Below are 24,311 nucleotides of genomic sequence, written 5' to 3' on the forward strand. Positions count from 1 at the left end.
GCATTTTCTTGCTAGTACATGGCCATTAAGCCTGGCCGAGAGCCAGGCCTGGATCTGTGAGAGCCATGCCTGACATTTCATTGAGTGGGACACATGTGCTGGGTAGAGCAGGGACTCCTGGGGGCAATGTTACAGGCCTGGACATGCCCTACGGTGAGCTTTAGCACAGACCAGCATAGCTCTCTGGTCTTCCCCAGTACCCTTTCTGTCACAAAAAGGGCAAATCTATAAGCAGAGGTGGATAGAAAAAATTACTGTGTTATCTATATAGGAATGAGTTAATCTGACCACATACTTAATGCTGTTTGGATTAAACAATGTATCTGGGTGCTTTTAAGTGCCTGTGATATGGTATGTTTTAATGTGGAGAAATATTAAAAAAAAAAAAAAAAGAAATTAGTCACCCAAGTAGCACCTCCAAATTGATGTTGTGTAAAATGGTTACCAGTGTTCTTTGGAAATATTAGCTGTAATTGTCAGAGATAAAACAAACAAACAAACAAACAAACAAACAGAAATTTGGCATCAATTTAAGCAAACAAATAGGCTCTATGAAGCTTTTTCCTAATACTTTTGCAGCAAGGAATAAGTATGGTGTAAAAAGTTTTGCCCAAAGGTGGCAAATGCTACCTTGTTTTGACTTCATTGATTGCAGCAGAAGTGTAGTGAGCTTACTTTTCATGTGATTTCTTCAGTCACTTGCAATTGCCTGTTCAGATGCTTTGCCCATTTTTCTATTAGGCTGTTAGTCTTTTGCTTATTCACTTGAGTTTGTTAGCAATAAAGTTTATTTTATTTTTTTTTAAGATTTTATTTATTTATTGAGACACAGAAGAGAGAGAAAGAGGCAGAGACATAAGCAGAGGGAGAAGCAGGCTCTATGCAGTGAGCCCGACGTGGGACTCGATCTCGGGTCTCCAGGATCACACCCCGGGCTGCAGGCGGTGCCAAACCACTACGCCTTCGGGGCTGCCCGGTAATAAAGTTTAAAAATCAGATCTTTGCTGTGATGTATAGTGGAAATATTTTCCAAGTGAGCCATTTGTCTTTTTCTTTATAGTAACATTTGCCACAAGGTGGCTTTAAATGTTTGTGTTGACAATTGATGTTCCTTCCAGGGCCCCTAGGTTTTATTTATTTATGTATTTTAAAGATTTTTTTTTATTTCAGAGAGAGAGGGAGCGAGAGGGTGAGAGAGCATGAGTGGGGTGTGGGGAGAGGAAGAAGCTGGCTCCCTGCTAAGCAAGGAGCCCACCCGTCCATGGGGCTCTATCCCAGGACCCTAGGACCACGACCTGAGCCGAAGGCAGCACTTAATCGACTAAGCCACCCAGGCACCCTCCCTCCAGGTTTTATATTCTCCTTGGAAAAGCCCTTCTCACACTAGAATGATGGATGAATTTACCTATATTTTCTTCTAGTTTTTGTACTGTTGTTTTTAATACTTTATTCTTTGATCTAGCAAATTTATCTTTTATAAAGAAAACTAGACACACACACACACACACACAGCACTGGTTGGCACAACAGGAACTATTCAATTATCTCTCTTTTCCTTCTTTTTTTTTTTCTTTTTTTTTCTCTTTTCCTTCTGATTTGCAAAACAACCAAACTAACTGTCCCAAAAGTACACGTCTGTTTCTGATTTTCTCTCCTGTTCCATCGCTTTGTGATTGTGGATTCAGTACATATTTGTAAAATTCCTTTTAATAACCTACAAGGCCATCCTCTTTCCTTGTCTGTTCTAGAATTTTCTTGGCTGCTCCAGCTGTAAAAAATGTTAAACTATTCACTCTGCAATCACAGGAAATGCTCAAATTAAACAGATCCTAAGGCTTGGAAGCACAATGGTGGTTTTGTTTTCGGTGTTGAATTTTTAACACTAACAACTGCTTACCTCCTTCCCACAAAGAGGTATTAGGAGAACACCTCAATTGACGATTGGCATAGTCATCTATAATGCCAGATTATGCTGATCAAAGTGGTTCCAGGTTCGCTCCTATAATTATTGCAGTGCAACTGGGGCAGACAGCAGATTGGCTAGAGAAATTTCTACCATGTGGCTGAGCTCCCCTGCTTCTTTAAGTGCATTGTAGAGGGCACGTGAGCTGGGATTTTAAAACAAAGGCAGCACAAGGAAAAACAATATGGCATTTCTTCAAAATATTAAAAATAGAATTATTGTATGATCCAGCAATTTCACATCTGGGTATGTACCCCAAAGGACGGAAGGCAGGAACTCTGAGATATATTTGTATCCCTAGGTTCTTAGCAGCTCTACTGGCAACAGCCAAAAAGTGGAAGCAACCTAAGTGCCCCTCAATGAATGAATGGATAAATGAAATGTGCCGTGTCCACATGATGAATATTTTTCAACAAAAGAAAAAGAAACAAACATATATATATGTATATATATAGGAGTGCCTGGGGGCTCAGTTGGTGAAGTGTCTGCCTTTGGCTTGGGTCGTGATCTCAGGGTCCTGGGATCAAGCCCTGTGTCAGGCTCTCTGTTCAACAGGAAGTCTGCTTCTCCCTCTCCCTTTGCCCCTCCCCCGACTTATGCTTGCTTTCTCAAATAAATCTTAAAAAAAAAGAACATTTGGACAAATGCGATAACAAAGATGAACCTGGAGGACATACTCCTAAGTGAAGCAAGCCAGTCACAAAAAGATGAATCCTGTATGAGGCCACTTCTAGGAGGTACCCAGACTAGCCAAATTGATGAGACTAAAAATAGAATGGCAATAGGGTGCCTGGCTGGCTCAGTGGGCAAGGCAAGTGACTCTTGCTTTTGGGGTTGTGAGTTCAAGCCCCATGTTGGGTACAAAGCTCACTAAAAAAAAAAAAAAAGAAGAAGAAGAAGAAGAATGGTGGCTGCCAGGGGCTGGGAGGAGGTGGAATGAGGAATCATTGTTATTTTTATGGAGTTTTCATTTTACAAAATCAAGAGAGTTCTGTGGATGGTGGTGGTAATGGTTGCACGACAATGTGAATGTACCATTGAATTGCACACTTGAAAATGGTAAAGTTGGTAAATTTTATGTCAAAACTCATCCAACAGTTCACTTAAGATTTGTGCATGTCACTGTATATAAAATATTGTACCTAAAAATGAAAGAGAAAAGGATAAATGGATAATAAGCTTACATCTTTATTCTTCTCCTATTTGCTATCCAGCACGTAACAGGCAGCTCTTTCTAGAGCCTCTGTGAGCCCCCTGCCCAGCCACTGTCGCTACTGCGGTCACCTCTTTTCCTCACTGGGCTTCCAGCTCTGCCCTCACACCCCCCTGTAACGACGCCTGTGAAAACCTAAGTCTGATCACCATCTCTGCTCAGAACCTCTGATGGCTCCCAACTCGCTCAGACTGAAGCCAAAAGCCATCCTTTCCAAAGCCCACAAGCCCTGTGCGATTAGCCTTCCAAACCACCCTGATCTCCCCTCATTTCCTCCTTGCTCCCCTCTGCTCTGCCACACTTGCCTTCTCCTTGCTTTTTCTCAAACGCACCAGGCATTCTTCACACTGAGTCTTCCCTCTGCCTAGGATGCTGTTCCACCAGCTAGCTGCCTGTCTCACTCCCTCACCTCCCCAGAGAGGCCCTCCCTGACCACTATGTAAAACAGCCAATGCTCTCTCCCACCTACACACTCACTCACCTGTTCTGCATTTCAGCGGTGTCCTTATCGCCCCTCCCAAATCACATAGCTCTGTATGTGCCCTCTACCTCCCCCCAGAACGCCAGCCCCAGGAGGGCAAGAATCTCTTGTTCCTGGCTGTCACGGAGTCCATGCCCAACACCTCAGGGCTGACGGAATGCACAGATGAATGCGGACACTGTCTTCAGGGCCTCGGGTGGTGTACACAGAGGCTCTTGGGCATCACTCCCATCTCCCACAGAGGAATGGCACGTGCCGGGCCTTGGTCTCAGGCACAGCCCCGGGCAGAATGCTGAGAAGGGCTGAGAGGCTTCCTTGCAGACAGCCGACTTCCGCTGCATCTCACCTGGCCCCATCTCTGGGTGTCCCCCACGCCCCATCCCCCAATTCTGGGCCGAGTCAGCCTTTAGATTCTACTGCCAGTGTGGGTAAACTAGAGGAGGCAACTACATCTTGGGAGGTGTAGTTTAAAGATGTTGGCCAAATAGGGCTTTCCATTGGGGTGAGGGGCATGAGCACTCAATCAGTAAGCCAGTTACCGGGGCCTCTACTCCAGTACCTCATTCGCTGCCAGTCCTCAAAAGCCAGCTTCCCTTCTGATCTCTTGTGCACTTTCCCTCCCTGACCATCTCCGTTCACCTTTCAGAAAACCCCAGCGTTGGCCCCGGGGGACCTTTCTCTCCCCTCAAGTATGGACTACTCTGTCTAGAGCTCTCCAACCTATGCATGCGTTTAGATTCTCTGAAGAAATGGCTGAAGATACACGTTCCCAGTAAAGATACAACCTCCAAGGAATTTTGACTCAGCAGGTGGGGCCCAGAAATGGCATTTTTAACAAAGACCCCAGGTGCCTGATGTCGTGGCCACCTGGGTTCAGGAGGGCCTCGAAGGAGAGGGCACTGGACAGGAGAAAACTGGAATTTGTGGCTGAAAAACCTGCTTCTGTCTGAGGGGAGGGGAGAAAAGGGTTTTCATCTTCCAGCTGCTTTTCAAAATGAACATTTTCAGATAAATTCACATCACTGGTCACCTGTTTCTGCAACTTCTAGAAACCCCAAGATCTGCAGGAGTTCCTCCCGTGTTGGTGGAGGGCCATAGAGCAAAGAGGATACCTCACAAAGGTATCTTCTGTCCAGGACAGTGTGTGTGTTGGTCACTTGGAGGCACCTGCCTTCGGCTCGGGTCATGTTCCTGGGATCCAGGATGGAGTCCCGCATCAGGCTCTCTGTGAGGAGCCTGCTTCTCCCTCTGCCTATGTCTCTGCCTCTCTCTTTCAGTCTGTGTCTCTCATGAATAAATAAATCCTTAAAAAAAGAGAAAGAGGGGATCCCTGGGTGGCGCAGCGGTTTGGCGCCTGCCTTTGGCCCAGGGCGCGATCCTGGAGACCCAGGATCGAATCCCACATCGGGCTCCCGGTGCATGGAGTCTGCTTCTCCCTCTGCCTGTGTCTCTGCCTCTCTCTCTCTCTCTGTGACTATCATAAATAAATAAAAATTAAAAAAAAAAAAGAGAGAGAGAGAGAGAGTTGATATTTTATTTTGTAACATATATGTTTACAATTACCCATCACGGTGACCATCTGTTAACACAATGAAGTCTTAACGACCTGATTTTGAACCTGGGTGCTGGGGAATCCCAGGCTTTCCTCATCTTGAAGAGTCCAGTGTGCTGTGTTTTGTTTTGCGCAAACCCAAGAAAAACCTCGATGCACACACATGCGGAGGAATAGCTGCAAACGGAAACCTGTTTCTTTCTTTCCTCCATCTTCAGTGAAGACTCATCCAGGTTTTTGAAATCAATTGATGCAAGATGTTTATTTTCAAGGCAGAATTGGTAACAACATCTAACAACTGTTCACGTTCTCAGACACAAAAACTGAAGTCAGAAGAGAGCCGCCCCCAGACACATAAAGGGCTAAAACTCTGAATGAGAATACTATTATTCAGCGCCTTTTGAATACGCTGACGTGCTATCATAAAGCTGAGACTCACCGAAGAATTAGAGCATGTGAATTACAAAGGGAAACTTCTTCCAGAGCGTTACGTTACAGGGCATGCGCAGGACGCAGGACGCAGTGTCTCCCGCTTCCAACCTTTGTCATCAGCCACACTTCTAAGGAGTTTGGCTGTATGCAAACAGATGGCAGAAAACACCTTCTGCAGACCTGTACAAAATCCAAGTTCATTTATGAACACAAGGCAATATTCTGATCATCTCCTATATGACTGGTTTGGCTCAGGATGCTGAAGTCCCAGTTTTTTTTTTTTTTTTAAACACATGAATCAGAGATTTGGATTACACTTTTGAGCATGCCTTGGGGGTCCCAGGACACTGAAAACCACTGGTGTCGGGTATCCAGCCACCTGCCCCTACACACACACACACACACACACACACACACACACACGGGCGACACAATATGCTAGTCTATTCAGAGAACAGAAATTAACAGCCAGCTTTTTAGAAATTTTCCCCTCTTACTACATACAATGGGAGAAGTGTCTTCAGCCCCAAAGATGCAGAGAGTTTGGTGACGCTGGTTAGAATTAGGGCTGGGAAGCCAGAAGTGCGAGTTCTTCCCTATTGGTACCCCCTTATCCCTACAAGCTTCCTGAGAGTGTCTGACCCCAAGTGGGAATCCAAGTACCATTTTTAGTCACAGAACCTATAACGCAAACACTTCAAAGCCTAAGTGTGCGTTCTTGTCCCCAAAAATGAACTCCTGGGACCTTCTTGCCTTCTGGCTAGTTAGCTGGAGGATGGAAGTCGAAGAGGAGGAGGAAGAAGGAAGGCAGGTCTGCTTTGAAGAGCTCTGCTTAGCTTCCCCGTGGTGGAAACACAGAGAAGGAAACACAAAGGAGAAAATGCCAGGCCCTGCACGCAGATGTGGGCTCACTATCCAGGAAGCAGGGAATGAGGAAGGCAGGCAAAACATTAACAGGGATCCTGCCCGTGTATGTATAAGTGTATATTCTAGAATATTCCCAGACTGCTTAGCGACTTTTCAACCTCTGAAGGTGAGTAGAGGGGGATGTGCAAAAGCAGGCCTGGCAGAGAAAAGAGCAGAGAGGTACACCTCCCTCCCCTAACCCCTCCTACCTACGAGTTTTCCTCCAAGAGCCACATCTCTCCAAACTGGATCCCTAAGAGTCAAAAGTCTTGGTTCATTCAGTAAGAAAAAAAAACTCTGTTCCCAATGTGATATTTCTTCTTGGTCTCCTTTCAACTACTCGGGTATGGGTGGTCCCCAATCCAAGCTTTCTGGGTTCTGTGGACATATTAGAAGAGCTCAGGAGGGAAGCAGGTGTCATTTGGGATTTTTTTTTTCTTACTTCTTTGGACCTTTTAAATGCTTGAACATTTCTATCCCCCAACCAGGCCTCCAGAAAACTCCACCCTCAGAGCCACCTACTCTGACAAACGTTATCACCCTAAACTACTCGATTCTTATCAGAGCTCGGTCAGATGGAGTGGTGGAATGACGTGGGTCTACCACAGTAACACTCACCAACAAACAAGAGGTGGGGGGTTCACTTTGCCCTTGGGTGTCCCCAGGATTGGCCTTCAGGGGCTCCTAGGAGGGAGGTCAGGGCTCTCGCCCTCTGAAGCCTCAGCTGGTGTGTCATCTGCCTCCTCCGCTGCACTGGGATCCTCCTCACGCACCACCTGACCTGCCATGCCCCCGAGTGCCTCTACGCCCACCTGCTGCTCCTGCTCTTCCCCACTCATCCACTTGCTGGCACAACCCAAATGACTTCTGTTGCCATTCTGACCACTAGAGGCAGGAGGAGAGCCTTCTGGCTTGGCCTTTGGGCCCTGAGACGTTGAGGCTGGCAATCCCTCAGGCTGGGGGCCTCGGAGGGCTTTCCGAACGGAGGCATCTCTTCTTGAGCCTGGCCCTTTCTTTGCGATCGCTGGCTTCTTCTTGGCATCTTCTGAATCAACAAGGACGTATGAAACAGGGCCCAAGCTCACCTTCTTCTTCTTTCTCATGGGGGCAGAACTCTTTGCCAAGGCCCAGCTCATGGCTTTCTTCTTTGGGGGGCCCTCCTGACCGCCATCTTGGTCTGACTCCAAAGCAACCCCAGGACTCACAGCTTCTGACGGGGGATCGTGGGATGGGGTACTGGGAGCCTTCCAGGCACATTTTGCCATAGGCTTCTTCAAAGCTGACTCCTCCTGCTTCACACACGGCTTTTTTTTGCTCCTGATATATTCTGAGACCTCCATATCTTCAGCACCATCAGCCTCAAGATCCTCCAAGGAGCCTGAGCTGTTGGAATGCTGGCCTTTGGGCTTCTTCCAAGGCACTGATTCCTGCTTTGGGTTTTTTCTCTGCTTCTTTCTCCTGGAGCGATTTTTAGCTCCAGCTCTGAGAACCACAGGTTTGGGAGGGTCCCCTTCATCTCCCGGGTCATGCCAGCAGTCAGGATTCTCGATCTTCAAAGCAGAACCTACTTCTGCAGCCCGCCCTGGCTCCTTCTTGATCTTCCTCCGTGCTGCTGAGGCTGAGGTTGCCACTGCCTGGGCATCAGCCACTTCTTGCACCCTAGCTTCCTCGCGGCTGCGGAACTCCGCATCCATGTAGATGATGATTTGCACCACTGCCCCCAGGAGCACCCCCAGAGCTTCTGCCCAGTTCTCTCGGGGCTGATTCTGGGGGCGTGGGGGGTGGCCAAGCTGGAGTAGGCGGACCACATCCTCCCAGGTGCGCCCCTCCGCATCCAGGAATTCATTCAGATTTTTTAAAAACTCAGCATCCTGGGTGGGGTCTCTACAAACCACTCTCCAGACGCCCCCCCTTCCTGGGAATTCGCGGGGTATGGCCCTGAGATTCACACCCTCTCCGACCTCAATCAGGGCAGCTTTGGCATTCTCTTCCCTCAGAAAAATCTTATTGAGCACGAAGTATGGGCCCAGCGGGGAGAGGACCCCATTTAAAGTCTCCTCGATTTCTGCTTGACCACAGTCCTCCGGGATGCCCGTGACCAACAGGGACCTGTGGATGTCCACTTCCATCCCCCGGCACCAGTCCTCCAGGAGGTTCATGGCCATGGTCGCGACCACCTGGCACCTCTAATCCCACGTGTACTCGAGAGTCTGTAAGGTGGACCAGGGAGCCAGCAGCCCCTAAATATTACTCCTGTAAGGTGACAGAAGAGGGAGGTCAGAGTCCCCGCAAGACGGCCAGGCTCCGAGCTCTCCGCTGCCCCCCGCGCCGCGGGCCCAACGCGGCCTCGCGCTCGCCCAGGCCCCTCCTCCCCGAACCGGCCCCGGGTGCTCACACGTGTCCTGCGACCGGAAACCGCGCTCCGCCCGCCCCGGGCCCGGCTGGCGGCCGCCGGGCTGGGATCTGGCAGCTCCGGCCCACGACGGGCCGCTCGCCAGGCGCCGGCTCGGCCCACCCGGGCCGCCTGCCCCGCGCTGCCGGGCCGAGAAGCCGGCGGCCGCCCCCGCTCCGGCCCCGCTCGACCCACCCGCGGCGCTCGGCGTCTCGCCTCGAGCCCCGCAGCTGCGCGGAGCCGAGGCCGGCGTCGCAGCGCGCGCTTGCGCACTCGCGCCCCTGCGCCCGCGGTCGCCATGGCAACCAGCCTCCGCTGGGGACGCGCCCTCCCGCCCGCCGAGCCCAGCGCGCGAGCCGAGGGGGGCGGGGGCCCCTGCAGCTCCCGCTCGCGAAGGGTCTGCGCGTTCTCTGGTTTTCCCTGCGGACGCACTCGGGACGGAGGTGGAGAGCCCTGACTTGTGCGATGGCATCCGAGCCCTCCTAGCCTCTGCCTTTCCGTTGGGTTGAGCCCACGGGACTCCTGGGAGCCACCAGAAGTCCGAGGGCCAGAGGAAGGAGCAGCTTTGATGGCCCTGAGGTCCTCTAACAGAGCCGCAGCTCCTGACAGCTCTTTCACTCAGCAAAGGTTACCCTGGTTCCAGAAATATCTGGGAGCTTCTAGAAACTTCCCGCCTTCTGCCCCACGTGCCCTTCAAGCCTGGGTATAGCCCTTCACCTCTCCTTCCTTGCTGGTTTCCTCAACTTGTTGCCCACAAGCGACACGTTTGTTGATAGTTAATGAAAAACACTTCTCAATGACTCAGTTTGAGCTGCTGATTGTTGTCAGGACCTCACTGATACACCTAGGAACGCCGCTTACTAGCTGTGCAGTCTCGGAAGCTTTGAGCTCTCTGGGCGCCTTTCTCTTCTCCCTGTAGGGAATACCAATAAAAACCTTCCTGATTGGGGCACCTGGGTGGCTCAGTGGTTGAGCCTCAGCCTTTGGCTTAGGTCCTGATCATGAGGTCCTGGGATGGAGTCCTGCATCAAGCTCCCTGCAAAGAGCCTGTTCCTCCCTCTGCCTATGTCTCTGCCTCTCTCTATGTGTGTCTCTCATGAATAAGTAAATAAAGTCCTTAAAAAAAAAAACCCACAAACCTTCCTGATCAAAACTTTGAAGGTTCAGGAATATCACATATGACAGATGCACTGAAGTACAATTTTGGCTTGAGTATTCGACCAAAATCTGTTATTTGAATTCCATTTGGAATTGGCCTTGGCAAGACCAAATAGCCAAATGCGTGTTCCACTGTCATCCCTAGCAATCCTGAACTTCGACATGATCAATCCTTTGATCTTGAAGTATGTGTGTGGTTGCCCAAGTTCCCACGATACTTCATGAAAAAAAAAAAAAAGTCATTCAAATGGTTAAATGTGAATATCTCATTCCAATAGACACTCTAGCTTTAAGTAGTATTTTAAAATCTCATGTACTTTACCTGTGGAAGTGCTGTTAATCAGCTGAAGAATGAATGTGTATCATCATCATGCAGTGGTTTTATGGTCATAAGTTCTCTGATACTCCTGTTGAAAGGTGATGATCTATGTGCCTCTTACTGAATCTGAGCATACTTGTATATTCTTTAACCAATGGAGAGTGTGGTCAAAGGGAAATGATTGGATCAAGACTATTGTGGAAAGGAATCTACGGGACTTCTCAGGATATGTTATAAAGGGCCATGCAACTTCATTCTTATTTGTTGGGACTCTCATTCTTGGATCCCTGAGCTCCAAGTAAGAAGGTAAACTATCCTCTGGCTGCTGTGTTGTGGGGAAGCTCAAGCCACCTAGAGAAGCCACATGTGTGTACTCCAGTCAACAGTTCCCAGCTGAGTCCAGCCTTCAAATGATCTCAGCTCAGGCACCAGACATGTGATTAAGGAAACTTCTAGATGATTGTAGCTCCCAACCATTTGACTCACTCCCCGACCATTCGACCATTTACATCTTCCCATTTGAGGCCCAGCCCTCACATAGCAGAAACAAACTATCACTGCTGTACCCTGTGCGAATTTCTGGCCCACAGAGTTAATGAGTGTAACAAAACAGTTGTCTACACCACTAAGTTTTGGGATTTCTTTGGGATTTCAGGCAGCAAGAGATCAGTGGAAGATCCTGCAAAGGTGAAATGCAGCAAAGATGAATGATGATTGATAAAGCATTACTACAAAAGAAAACAAAGTAACAGCTTTAAATCTCCCAAAAAGATTCCCCCAAGCAGATTTTTCAAGCAGTGCACAAAGATTCGCTTTCATGGGGTTTCAATTCCGTGGGATTGTTTCAATGAAATAGTATCATCACCATCAACTAGATTTTCCAGCTTGTGAGTTGAATAGGAAATAAGTTTCTACTTTCAGACAGTTACTTTTAGCAAAGAAGGGAAGCTTGATAGTCTGGTGACATGTCACCATCAACAATGCTGGTCAAAGATGTCTTGTTCCCTCATAAGCCATTTTGTATCATAAATGGGCAGCAGAGAGGTCAGAAGAGCCAGCTAGCAGCTGTCCCTGTTACTATATTACACTGGCAACTAAATTTGGGGCAGCCTGAGTGGCTCAGTGGTTTAGCACTACCTTCAGCCCAGGGTGTGATCCTGGAGACCCGGGATCGAGTCCCACATCGGGCTCCCTGCATGGAGCCAGCTTCTCCCTCTGCCTGTGCCTCTGCCCCCCCTGCCGTGTGTGTGTCTCTCATGAATAAATAAATCTTTTTAAAAAATCTTGTAATTTTGAAAAAAATAAAATTGTGGGGGCACTTGGGTGATTCAGTGGTTGAGCGTCTGCCTTTGGCTCAGGTTGTGATTCCAGGGTCCTGGGATTGAGTCCTGCATCAGGCTCCCCACAGGGAGTGTGCTTCTCCCTCTGCTTAGGTCTCTGCCTCCCTCTGTGTGTCTCTCGTGAATAAATAAATCTTTTACAAAAATAAAATTGTGATACAAATTTAAAAGTTTTAATAACATTTCAGATTTATTCCTATATTCTCTAAATTTTATTCCATAATGGCAATCTTCTCCTGTGACCAAATACTCAGCCATTCAGGATTTTGTCAAAATATGTATTTGGTCCTGACACATAGCCAGCTCTTATTATTATTGTAACAGCAGGAATTCTGATGGATCTTCCCAGTATTGCTCAAACTTCTTTTACGCTCTCTCCAGTGACCTGGAGTTTGTTCTGGGATGGTTGAACCGGTGGTCCTGGAAAGTAGCCAGAGGGTATGTATAACTGCTACCAAATGGGATGTTCCTGTTAGAAAATTCTGGCAACTCGTACTGAAATCTAGTGCTAGTCCATGGAACTGTTGTGAATTTGCTGATTGAGAGTAGTTCAATTAAGAAAGCACAAAATCCTGATGGGGGAGGAAGACGGTGGCTAGAACTCTCAGACATGGTACCTGGCTGGGGGCAATGCAAATTTGGGCAATGCAATGCAACTCTTTAACTGTACCTACTAAAGCAAAAACGTGTATAAACTCTACAATTTAGGAACTCCAATCCCAGGTTCATATGCCAAACAGAAACATGTTCACTAAAAGCCATGGGTGACTATATTCTTTGCAGCACTATTCATAATAGCTGTAATCTAGAAGCTACCCAAACGCCAATCAACAGTAGAATGGATAATTGTGGCATGTTCACACAATTAAATACTACTCTATTAGAAAGAGTGATCTACAACCACACACAACAGTATAGACGAATCTTGCAACCATGATGTTAAGCCAAGGAAACCAGACACAAAAGAAACCAGACAAAAGCATGTACATTGATTCTATTTATTATATGGAGTACAGAAAACAGAATCACTCTGTTATTAGAAGTCGGGACAGTGAAAAAAAAAAAAAAAAGGAAGTCGGGACAGTGGTTTCCTGTGGAATGTCTTAATGACTTGAAATGTAGGACTCTCAGGGGGAGGGAGAGCTGGTGATGTTCTCTTTCTCTTTGTGGGTGTTGGTTATGGGTGTGTTCAGGCTGACAAATTCAGCACGCTCTATGCCTGTGACGTGCACTTTTTGGTAAATATTTTATACTGCAATAATAGGCTTTACTGTTTTGCTGATGGGTTGGATGTGAAATGCAAGGGAAACCAAGCAAGAGAGACTCCTAAATTTTTGGCATGAGCAACTAGAAGGAGAGTGATGCCGTTTCTTTTTATATGGGGAAGGTTTGATGGAGAATGCATTTGGGGTGGAGGGGAGAAGGTGAACACAAGTTTTGTCTGGGCCACGTTGAGTTTAAGATGCTGGTTGAGGGTCTCCAAGACCACACTCAGGTTCAATGGTTTCGTAGGACTTATGGAACTCAGAAGAGCTATTGTACTTGCAGTTATAGTTTATTACAGCCAACAGATACCAGTTAAAATCAGCAAATGAAAAAGAATAGATAGGATAGAGTCCAGGAGAGACCAGGCATGAGCTTCAACTTGTCTCTCCTGGTGGAGTCATATGAACAGTGTTTACTTTTTCTTTTTTGTTTTTAAGATTTTATTTATTTATTCATGAGAGAGAGAGAGGCAGAGAGGCAGAGATACAGGCAGAGGGAGACATGCAGGGAGTTTCCATGCAGGGAGCCTGACTTGGGACTCAATCCTGGGACTCCAGGATCACGCCCTGGGCCGAAGGCAGGCACTAAACCACTGAGCCACCCAGGGATCCTTAGTGTTTATTTTTTCCAGCAACAATGAGTGACAATGCATACGGTATTGCCAACGGGGCAGCTCATCTAAGCCTCAGTGTCCACAATTTTAATTTCTGAGTCTATCACATAGGTGTGGAACATCTGTGTAGTTGAGCTTAATTACTCAGCCTCCAGCTCCTCCAGAGGTCAAAGTGATGGTGCATGGGGGCACCTGAGGGCGCCTTGGTTAAATGTCTGCCTTCAGCTCGCATCATAATCCATGGGTCCTGGGATTGAGCTCCAGGTTGGGCTCTCTGCTCAGTAGGGAGTCTGCCTCTCCCTCATGCTCTCCCTCTCTCAAATAAATAAATAAGATCTTTATATTAAAAAAAAGTGATAGTGCATGGCCCAAGGCCCCCACCATGAGTGGTGGTGTTAATATAGGATACCCAAGGGCTTAGGGGTTAACTAGGAGCCAGTCAAGAGCTACTCATTTCGTTTCTTTTTTAAGATTTTATTTATTTGAGAGAGAGACAGAGAGAGTGAGAGAGAGCACGAGTGAAGAGAAGAGAGAGAAGCAGACTCCCTGCCCAGCAGAGAGCCCAATGCAGAGCTCAATCCCAGGACCCAGAGATTATGACCTAAACTGAAGGCAGGCACTTAACTGCCTGAGCCACCCAGGCATGCCCTGAGCCACTCATTTCCTTTTTTTTTTTTTTTTTGAAGATTTTATTTATTTATTCATGAGAGACACACAGAGAGGAGAGAGAGACAGAGACAGAGACAGAGACACGGGCAGAGGGAGAAGCAGGCTCCATGCAGGGAGCCCGACGCCTTGGGACTTAATCCCTGGACTCTAGGATCACGCCCTGGGCTGAATGTGGCGCTAAACCCCTGAGCCATCCAGGCTGCCCCAAACCACTCATTTCTTTGGGATGTGCAGATTTGGACAACCCAGGCCTGCTGAGTTAACCCCCTCATTGCATGGATGCCAATGAGTGTATCAATCAGGCATCAATCAGAGAAGCAGATTGCTAAGTGTTCCAAAATATGTAAAAGATAATTAAGTAAATATTTAAGAGAGATTTTAAAAATGTTAATTTGTTTTTAAATATCAAAAGGAATTTGTAAATATATATTTGTAAATGTACAATGACCTGTATACAATGACCTGTATATATATATATACACACACACACACACACACACACATACGTGTATGGGTGAGCGTGTGTGTGTGTGTGTGCACGCGCGTGTGTGTTCAGTGGAGTCACCTAACTGCTCCCTCTCCTATCAAGGAGTCGCCCTGATTACCAGCAGATCTAAAAATAGTTTTGAAGCACCCTTGATGGAAGTCAGTGTGGTGGTTTCCATGGCAACACATCCCTGCAGCCTCAACCCTTCCACCCATCTCTGCACTTCGGGTCCAGTCACCTCTCCCTCCTCTCTCTGTTTCTCCTTTGGGTTTTTATCTTGTGTCTGTGCATTTTAAGCGAGAGCCCAGAGAGTTTCCATAAATACTAAACACAGAGAAGGTCCAGGGGGCTCTGGGCTCCCACCCAAATTTCCCCTCTCAAGTAAGCTGTAATAATCCACCACGGTGCTTCTGTGATGCGTCTGGTTTGTACTGGGAGAGCTCCTTCTTGCTCCAGGGTCTCAGGTTCCCTCTTCCCTCTCATCACCCCCCAGTTACACCTCTTCCCCCCACCTCTACCCCCCAGGTTACCAACCTCAAATCTGGTGTGAGTCTGCACATCCATTTCTCCGTCTCATATACTCATTTAAAAATACATGGATTAGGGGCACCTGGGTGGCTCAGTGATTAAAAGTTTGCCTTCGGCTCAGGTAGTGATCACGGGGTCCTGGGATGGAGTCCCGCATTGGGCTCCCTGCAGGGAGCCTGCTTCTCCCTCTGCCTATGTCTCTGCCTCTTTCTCTGTGTCTTATGAACAAATAAATAAAATCTTTGAAAAAAATAAAAATATGTAAACTAGGGGTACCTGGCTGGCTCAGATCAGAGCACGTGACTCTTGATCTCAGGATTGTAAATTCAAGCCCTGTGTTGGATGTAGAGATTACATAAAAATAAAATCTTTAAAAGAAATGCATAGACTAATGTCAACTCTAATACCATTTAAAAAAAGAAAATAGAGGGACAGCTGGGTAGCTCAGCGGTTGAGCATCTGCCTTTGGCTCAGGGTGTGATCCCAGTTGAGCGAGGATCTGTCCCATATTGGGCTCCCTGTGGACACCCTGCTTCTCCCTCTTCCTGTGTCTCTGCCTCTCTTTGTGTCTCTCGTGAATAAATAAATAAAATCTTTTAGAAAAAAGAAAATAGAAAAAATTAAGTACCTTTTTGGATTTAAAAATAAATAGCCATAGTTTATCTCTTAAAAAAATTATTGTTGAGGGCACTTGGGTGGCTCAGTCGGTTAAGCGTCCAACTCTTGGTTTCAGCTCAGGTCATGATCTTGGGGTTGTGGGATCGAGGCTTGTGTCAGGCTCAGCACAGAGTTCTCTTGAGGACTCCCTCCCCTCAAATAAATAAAACCTTTAAAAAAGTTGTTAAAATGCTCCAGGAAAAAAAAAAAAGGGTAAGGGGAGATGAATCAAGATTGGCCATGAGTTGATCATCGTTATAACTGGAGGCTGCCTGTACTATTCTCTCTGCTGTTGCATATGTCTTAAAATTTCCATAATAAAAAGTGTTTAAAAGGAAGGAAGGAAAATGCCTCTGTCTTTGGGATTTTATTTTTCTCTTTTTGCTAACATGGTTTACAGAAAGAGTAAAATGCATCCCTACAAGACTTTATTGTGGTTGTTGTCGTTGTTTAAAGATTTTATTTATTTGAGAGAGAAACAGAGAGAACAAGCAGGGGTGGGGAGGGGCTGAGGGAGAGGGAAAAGGGAGGGGGAGCCCAATGAGGGGCTTGATCCCAGGACTCTTGAAATTGTGACATGAGCCGAAGGCAGATGGTTAACCAACTGAGCCACCTAGGGGCCCCAGGATTTTATTGTTTTCATCCTAATCTTTCTCATAACATGCATCCCGTTCTATAACTTTTTTTTTATTTTTATTTATTTATCATAGTCACAGAGAGAGAGAGAGGCAGAGACACAGGCAGAGGGAGAAGCAGGCTCCATGCACCGGGAGCCCGACGTGGGATTCGATCCCGGGTCTCCAGGATCGCGCCCTGGGCCAAAGGCAGGCGCTAAACCGCTGCGCCACCCAGGGATCCCGCGTTCTATAACTTTTAAAGGTAAAATTCATATTGTTAACTAACAGAGTGTCCCATCCCTCTTTATTTTATTAAACTATTTAACCAGGTCACCTGGGTGGCTCAGTTAGTTAAGCATCTGCCTTCTGCTCAGGTCAGGATCCCAGGGTCCTGGGATTGAGCCCTACATCCGGGCTCCCTGCTTAGCAGGAAGTCTGCTTCTCCCTCTCCCTCTGCCTGCCCCCTGCTTATGCTCTCTCTCTCTGTCAAATAAATAAAATATTTAAAAATAAAATATTTAAACAAATGAATATGTACTGCATTCTCTATCTAAATAATTATTCTCAAATAATTATTCCCATAATTTTAGAATACTGTCATTATTAAATATTTAGTTAATGAGAAATAATACCAGAATGAGCACCTGGGTGCCAGTTTTCCCACCCCTACGCCCCCTCTCCTGCTTAAGAGTAGAAGCATTCTTTGTTCATTTAGGTCTTTCTCAGCCGTGATCTTCTGTGATTCTTACCTTAGGACATTTGCACTTGCAGTTTCCTGTGCTTTCATGTAGTTCCCTTCTTGTCATCCCAAATTGGGCCAAATGTCACTGCCTCTAAGAAATCTTACCAGACTCCACCTAGCAAAAGTAGTTTCCCCTTCACACACACTCACAGAAGTCAGTATCATATTACATTTGTTTATTGGTGTATCAGTTATCAGTCACTGTGTAACAAACAATCCCCAAAGTGGATTAAAGGTGCTGCTTACACTACCTAAAATTGTATTCCCTGTGATACTCTAAGCCCCCAAGGACAGGCACCTTTTCTCTGTCTTGTTCACTATTACATCATCAGAAGCTAGGCAGTGTTTGCCACAGAGAGACATGTTTTTGTTTTTGTTTTTTAAGATTTAATTGATTTATTTGAGAAAGAAAGAAAGCACAGAGGAAGAGAGAGAAGCAGACTCCCTGCCAAGCAGGGAGTAAAACTTGGGGCTTGATTCCAGGACAGGGTTTAATCCCAGGACCCCAGGATCATGACCTGAGCTGAAGGCAGATGCTTAACTAACTGAGCCACCCAGGCACCCCTACAGAAAGATATTCAATAATTCTGTGAATAAATATATGTGGGGATGCCTGGGTGGCTTAGTGGCTGAGCATCTGCCTTTGGCTCAGGTCATGGTTCCAGGGTCCTGGGATCTAATCCCATATCAGATTCCCCTCAGGCAGCCTGCTTCTTCCTCTGCCTGTGTCTCTGCCTCTCTCTGTGTGTCTTTCATGAATAAATAAATAAAATCTTTTTAAAAAATAAAAATAAATGGGGATCCCTAGGTGGCTCAGTGGTTTAGCACCTGCCTTCAGCCCAGGGTGTGATCCTAGAGTCCCAGGATCGAGTCCTGTATCAGGCTCCCTGAGTGGAGCCTGCTTCTCCCTCTGCCTCTCTCTCTCTCTCTCTCTCTTTCTCTCTCTCTCTGTGTCTCTCATGAATGAATGGAGTCTTAAAAATATATAAAATAAAATAAAATAAAATAAAATAAAATAAAATAAAATAAAATAAAATAAAAGTATGTGTCCTGGGGTGAAAATGGAGCAGGCCACTTGGACAACTGCTGTAATTCTACCTAAACCCAGAGAGAAAGATGTTCTTTAAAAAAGAAGAAGAGAGGGATCCCAGGGTGGCTCAGTGGTTTAGCGCCTGCGTTCAGCCCAGGGCATGATCCTGGAGTCCTCGGATTGAATCCCACATCAGGCTCCCTGCATGGAGCCTGCTTCTCCCTCTGCCTGTGTCTCTGCCTCTCTCTCTCTGTGTCTCTCATGAATAAATAAATAAATAAAATCTTAAAAAAAAAAAGAGAGAGAGAAGGTTGCTTCTGTCTGCAGCGCTGGGGAAAAACCTAGAACAGAGGCATGCTTATTCATCGGTGTAGACAGCTAAATAGGAAACTCCATGGGAGGAAACTCCCACCCTCCCTCCGCCTTGGGAGGAGGTTTTCCCAGTGCCAGTCCATGAGGCCATAGGTCTTGTGTGTGGCCATTTTCGGGAAAATGTCCAATCCGATCTCTCCCAAGGTCCAGGTCCCCTGGGCACATCAGTGTGGAGTATCCTCCGCTAATGTAGCCTCCTGTACATTTCCTCCTGGTTCCCTCAAAACACACGTTTTCACAAAACTCCATCGCTTGCATCTGGCCTTACCGCAAACATTTATTTTTTAGCCTGGCAAACTTTCCCAGTGGATTTCTTGAATTCCCCCTCCCTAACGGCCCACCTGGAAAAAAATCATCCGATGGTAAGAGCCAATGAGAGCCATCTGCTAGGAAAACCCATGTTGGCCTGGCTGCTGGGTGTGCGGGGACCCAGAGTTAGAGGGGTGAACTTCGGGGTGGGGTTGAGCTCTTGAGTGCTCCTAAGGGCTCTTGTAATATTTATCACCACTGTCATCATCATTAGCATATTATCACATTAATATGTTAATTATATATTAATCTATTCATATAGTGTAATATAAAATGACGCTATTATGTTTAAAGCATGGTTCTAGCACTTTGGGTACAGCAGTGAGCAAAATAAACAAAATGTGTGCCCTTTAGTGGAGGAGATAAACGATAAACAAATAAATGGAACATCAGGATGGGGATGAGGTCCCATGAAGTAAAATAAGGCAGTGGAGAGTGACGAGAAAGTATATTTTTGAGAAAGCAGTCACAGAAGGCTTCTCTAAGGAGGTGACTTTTTTTTTAAAAGATTTTATTTATTTATTCATGAGACACACACACACACAGAGGCAGATACACAGACTGAGGGAGAAGCAGGCTCCATGCAGGCAGCCCAACGTGGGACTCAATCCTAGGTCTCCAGGATCATGCCCTGAGCAGAAGGCAGGCGCTAAACCGCTGAGCCACCCAGAGATCCCAGGAAGTAACTTTTAAATGGAGACCTGAGGGACACCTGGGTGGCTCAGCAGGTGAGCGTCTGCCTTGGGCTCAAGTCATGATCCCAGGGTCCTGGGATCGAATCCCATGTCAGGCTCCCCGCAGGAAGCCGCTTTTCCCTCTGCCTATATCTCTGCCTCTCTCTGTGTGTCTCTCATGAATAAATAAATAAAATCTTTAAAATAAGTAAATACCTGAATGAAGGGAGAGAATGAGCTTTAGAGAGATGTGCAGTAAAGGCTTCCCAATTGGGGAAAACAGCCTGTGCAAAGGCCCTGAGGTTGGATCTCATGAGTGATTTGAAAAGCGGCGAGGAAGCCAGTGTGGCTGGTGCAGAGTGAGGGAAGGGGAGTCAGTGAGAGACGTGGCTAGAGAGGGAAGAGAACAGGTTTTGTTGGGCTTTGGGAGGACTTGGCTTTTCCTCAGAAGAACACGGGAGCCACTGTGGTGATCTGAGCAGAGGCGTGATCTGGTCTGTGTTTAACCCTTACAGTAGGCACATTGAATAGGGATTACGAACCCATTCTACAGATGAGGATACTGAGGCTCAGAGGCTACAATCCAGTTTGTATAGGGAGCCAGGATTTGGATCTGCATCTATCTGGCTCCCTGTGCCCCTAACTGGGGACTTGGACCCCAAGTACAGAGTGTATCAAGCCAGCCTGGTGACATTGGCTCAGGAACTGAGCAGAGTAGGTAGGAAGGATGGAGATCCCCCTGAGCAGGGCTGGGCCTGGTTACAGACAGCTGCTCTCATCAGAGATGCTCCTCTGTTCCACCACCCACCAGTCTGAGACCAAGTCTCAGGGCCAGGCCTGAAATATGTGATTACCTTAGAGTAATCTGGAGAAGACCTGGAGTGCACTTCTATTGTTTGAGTCGGACTTTTACATTTACTGTAAGTTTTTGTGGACTCTCTAAGCCCCCTGGGCCTGTCTCTGCAAAGCATTGGTCACTCTTGAGATGGAACACACCCCCTTGTCCTTCAGATCTCAGCTTATTCACCTCCTCCTCCAGGAAGCCCTCCTTGATCCCCTAAGCTGGGTTCAGTGCCCTCTTTAGGCTCCTTTGTCTCACCTCTGACCACTCTGGGCCATCACTGTCTGAAGATGGGCCTATCTCTCCCCACCCCCCACCCCCAGGTTGTGAGTCCAGGGAAGGCAGGGCCAAGGCTGTCATTGGTCACCTCTGTGTCCCCAGGACTGGCTGGACACAGAGAAAGGGCTTCGGGGATACTTTTATTGGATACATTTGCCATAAATTCCTCAAAGACAGTAATGCAAGCCGAGAGGAGGATTGAGGTGATGGTTGGCAACTTGAGTCAGGGGTGCCCGGGTGGCTCAGCTGGTTAAGTGTTTGCCTTTGGCTCAGGTCATGATCCCAGGGTCCTGGGATCGAGTTCTGCATTGGGCTCCCTGCTCAGTGGGAAATCTGTCCCTCCCCCTGCTCCCCCTTCTGTCCCTCCCACTGCTTGTGCATGTGCTCTCTCTCTCTCAAATAAGTAAATAAATAAAATCTTTTTAAAAAAAGAAAGACAACTTGGGTCAGGCTCAGGTTCAAATCTGGGCTCTGTAACCTCAGAGGTGTGAAACTTTGAACACATCACCCCATCTATCTGAGCCTCAGTTTCTCTGTCCAGAAAGTGGGGCATTGGGGGTTTCTGGAGACAATGCAGATGAATCATGGGGCCTGGCATGTGCCAGAACATGTCAGTTCTCATCCCTATTTATTAGCCAAGATGGGGAAAGAAATGACACAATTGTGCTTCTTAAGCATTTCATTTTATCTCTTCCTGATTGGGGGAAGGGGGCAGAGGGAAGCAGGTACGAATGAGCATTTTTATCTGATTTTAGAATACCAAAAAAAAAAGGAGAGGCGACATATACCTAATATGAAGAGTTGGAAAAATGCTGAAAAGAAAGAGGGAAATAAAAATCTCCCGCAAATCCATGCTGCGTGGAGAACTTTGTTGCCACGTGAAATCATGACTGTCACACAACTCCCAAATGGGCGCATGTCAAACATTTTAATTATAATACCTCAGTAAGATGATACAACCGGTTCAAAGGACAAATCCCGAGGGGTGACAGACATGCAGGTTTTCTTTCAGGAAAGGTAAAGGAATTTCCTGAATATATCGAAAACTGGCTTTTCCCCCAGGGGAAGAGGGAAATTCACTGAATCTCCAGCAGACAAAAGTTCCTTGCATGGCTGTGGACAAGGACTATTTGCCTCGCTCTGTCATTTCCAATCTACAGAAGGGTAAAGAGCTCAAAGACTCAGAGTCCCCCGAGAATCAGAGCACCTGGAAAGGTGCACCGGACAGACCACATGGTTGGTATATTTTGGGTTTTCCCTATGGAAAAACAGAAGACAAAATGATCTGAATTCATCTCGCATGGTAACATGTTTTAGGAAGTTTTACTGTGTGTATGTGTGTGCATGTGTGTCCTCGGTCAAAATAAGTACAATGTATTTCTTACCAGACATCGCGGCCGATGCTGTGTGACAGCCACTGCCCTGTGGCTGTCATTAGCCGGTCCCCTACGGAGGGATCTATAAATTTCTCCAGCTCTTTGCCATTTCATATGAAGAGCTGACATTTGCCGGCGGGTGGTGCCCTTAGATTTCTGTGTTGCTTGGATTCAGATGCGACTTCTCAGCTTGTTTGAAATAATGATGTTTTTAAAAGAGAGAGTGTCTGGTTTGTACATTCGCGTTGCACAGGACAGGAATCTAAATAAAATACAGCCTCATCTTCAGTACCACGGACCTGGCAAGCCTGTGTCCTCCTCCCCTGGGGCCCTTCTGAGCTCTTTCTCTCCCCCTTTCTGGAAATAACCACAAAACCCTAGGATTGTGCAGAGGGAGAGGAGAAGTGTCCCCGTCCAAGCTGAGGCTCAGGTTACAGTCTCCAGCTGCACGCCCTGAATGAATCTCCTGCTGGCAAAAAGTCCAGCAGCTGCCTCCAGTCTGCAGCGAGGAAACGTGGCCAGGAACCCGAGGGGCCCCACGTTCTTTTTCTTTGCTTAATTTATTTTTCCTAAAAAACAGCCGCACAGCAAAATAATCCATATAGGAAGATCGCACTAACGGAACGTTCAAAACGGTCCATTCTGCAGTGTCGAGAAATGCAGTTTGGTAGTAAGCATACATACATATCTGCAGCAAATCAAGTTTTATCTCCTTAAACAGGATATTATTTACTCTGGGGGAGGGAGGGGTTTAGGATGGGCACGACACTCCAGGGACGTCTGGACTATTTCCTTTTTTTTTTTTAATAATAAATATATTTTATATTGGTGTTCAACTTGCCAACATACAGAATAACACCCAGTGCTCATCCCGTCAAGTGCCCCCCTCAGTGCCCGTCACCCAGTCACCCCCACCCCCCGCCCTCCTCCCCTTCCACGACCCCTAGTTCGTTTCCCAGAGTTAGGAGTCTTTACGTTCTGTCTCCCTCCCTGATATTTCCCACACATTTCTTCTCCCTTCCCTTTTATTCCCTTTCACTATTATTTATATTCCCCAAATGAATGAGAACATACACTGTTTGTCCTTCTCCGATTGACTTACTTCACTCAGCATAACACCCTCCAGTTCCATCCACATTGAAGCAAATGGTGGGTATTTGTCGTTTCCAACGGCTGAGGAATATTCCATTGTATACATAAACCACATCTTCTTTATCCACTCATCTTTCGATGGACACAGAGGCTCCTTCCACAGTCTGAACTATTTCCTGATCACTTGTAGGATATGGAGTTTGCTAGATAATAATCTGTGAAACTGTATGTTTCTGTTTGGGGCACGTTTCCATATACGTGTTACATATGCCACGATTTTTTTTAAAGATTTTATTTATCTATTCATGAGAGACACACAGAGAGAGAGAGAGGCAGAGACACAGGCAGAGGGAAAAGCAGGCTCCATGCAAGAAGCCCAATGCGGGACTTGATCCCAGGACTCCAGGATCAGGCCCTGGGCTGGACGCAGGTGCTAAACCACTGAACCACCCAGGCGTCCCAATGTCACGATTTTTTAAAAATGTTTTTAAAAAAACATTCACGCAGGGGATGCCTGGGTGGGTTCAGTGGTTGAGCTTCTGCCTTTGGCTCAAAGGCCTTCTGCCTTTTTTTTTTTAAGATCTTATTTATTTATTCATGAGAGACACACACATAGAGAGAGAGGTAGAGACACAGGCAGAGGGAGAAGCAGGCTGCATGCAGGGAGCCCGACGCGGGACTGGATCCTGGGACTCCAGGATCATGCCCTGGGCTGAAAGCAGACGCCAAACCGCTGAGCCACCCAGGGATCCCCTGTTTTTTTTTTTTTTTTTTTTTTGTTTTTTTTTTAAGAAGATGTGTATTATAGCCTTTAAATTCTAAATGTATAATTTCCGTTCGATAAAAGTTATAGATATCTACTGGAAGATGGCAACATGGCAGAAAAACAACTGGGAAACCAAATTTAGTAAACATAATGAAGAGAGGGTCTCTCTGTGTTCCCTCAAACCCAGGACCCCGCGATCACGCCCTGAGCCGAAGGCAGACACTCAACCACTGAGCC

The 24,311-nt window shown here is 46.8% G+C and overlaps 1 protein-coding gene and 1 long non-coding RNA gene across 3 annotated transcripts; both read right to left on the reverse strand.

Moving 5' to 3' along the window:
- Positions 1 to 5,177: 5,177 nt before the first annotated feature.
- PNMA8A (PNMA family member 8A) lies at positions 5,178 to 9,099 on the reverse strand. 2 transcript variants are annotated; one of them, XR_013352102.1, is made up of 3 exons: positions 8,943 to 9,099; positions 7,166 to 8,800; positions 5,178 to 5,821 (listed from the first exon to the last, which is right to left on the reverse strand). XR_013352102.1 is itself a non-coding variant. In XM_077847831.1 (2 exons), the coding sequence occupies exon 2, from the start codon at positions 8,710 to 8,712 to the stop codon at positions 7,222 to 7,224; it is 1,491 nt and encodes a 496-aa protein (XP_077703957.1). In that variant the 5' UTR covers positions 8,713 to 8,800; positions 8,943 to 9,099; the 3' UTR covers positions 5,178 to 7,221. The 2 variants fall into 2 exon arrangements, 1 of the variants encoding a protein (XP_077703957.1); XM_077847831.1 differs by having other exon boundaries at positions 5,178 to 8,800.
- Positions 9,100 to 21,622: 12,523 nt separating this feature from the next.
- On the reverse strand, positions 21,623 to 23,855 carry LOC144292538 (uncharacterized). Its single transcript, XR_013359953.1, has 3 exons — positions 23,319 to 23,855; positions 22,226 to 22,478; positions 21,623 to 22,098 (listed from the first exon to the last, which is right to left on the reverse strand). It is a non-coding gene; the product is annotated as an uncharacterized LOC144292538 (long non-coding RNA).
- Between the last annotated feature and the right edge of the window lie 456 nt (positions 23,856 to 24,311).

This window comes from Canis aureus, chromosome 1, assembly GCF_053574225.1.
Source record: "Canis aureus isolate CA01 chromosome 1, VMU_Caureus_v.1.0, whole genome shotgun sequence".
Classification (NCBI taxonomy): domain Eukaryota; kingdom Metazoa; phylum Chordata; class Mammalia; order Carnivora; family Canidae; genus Canis; species Canis aureus.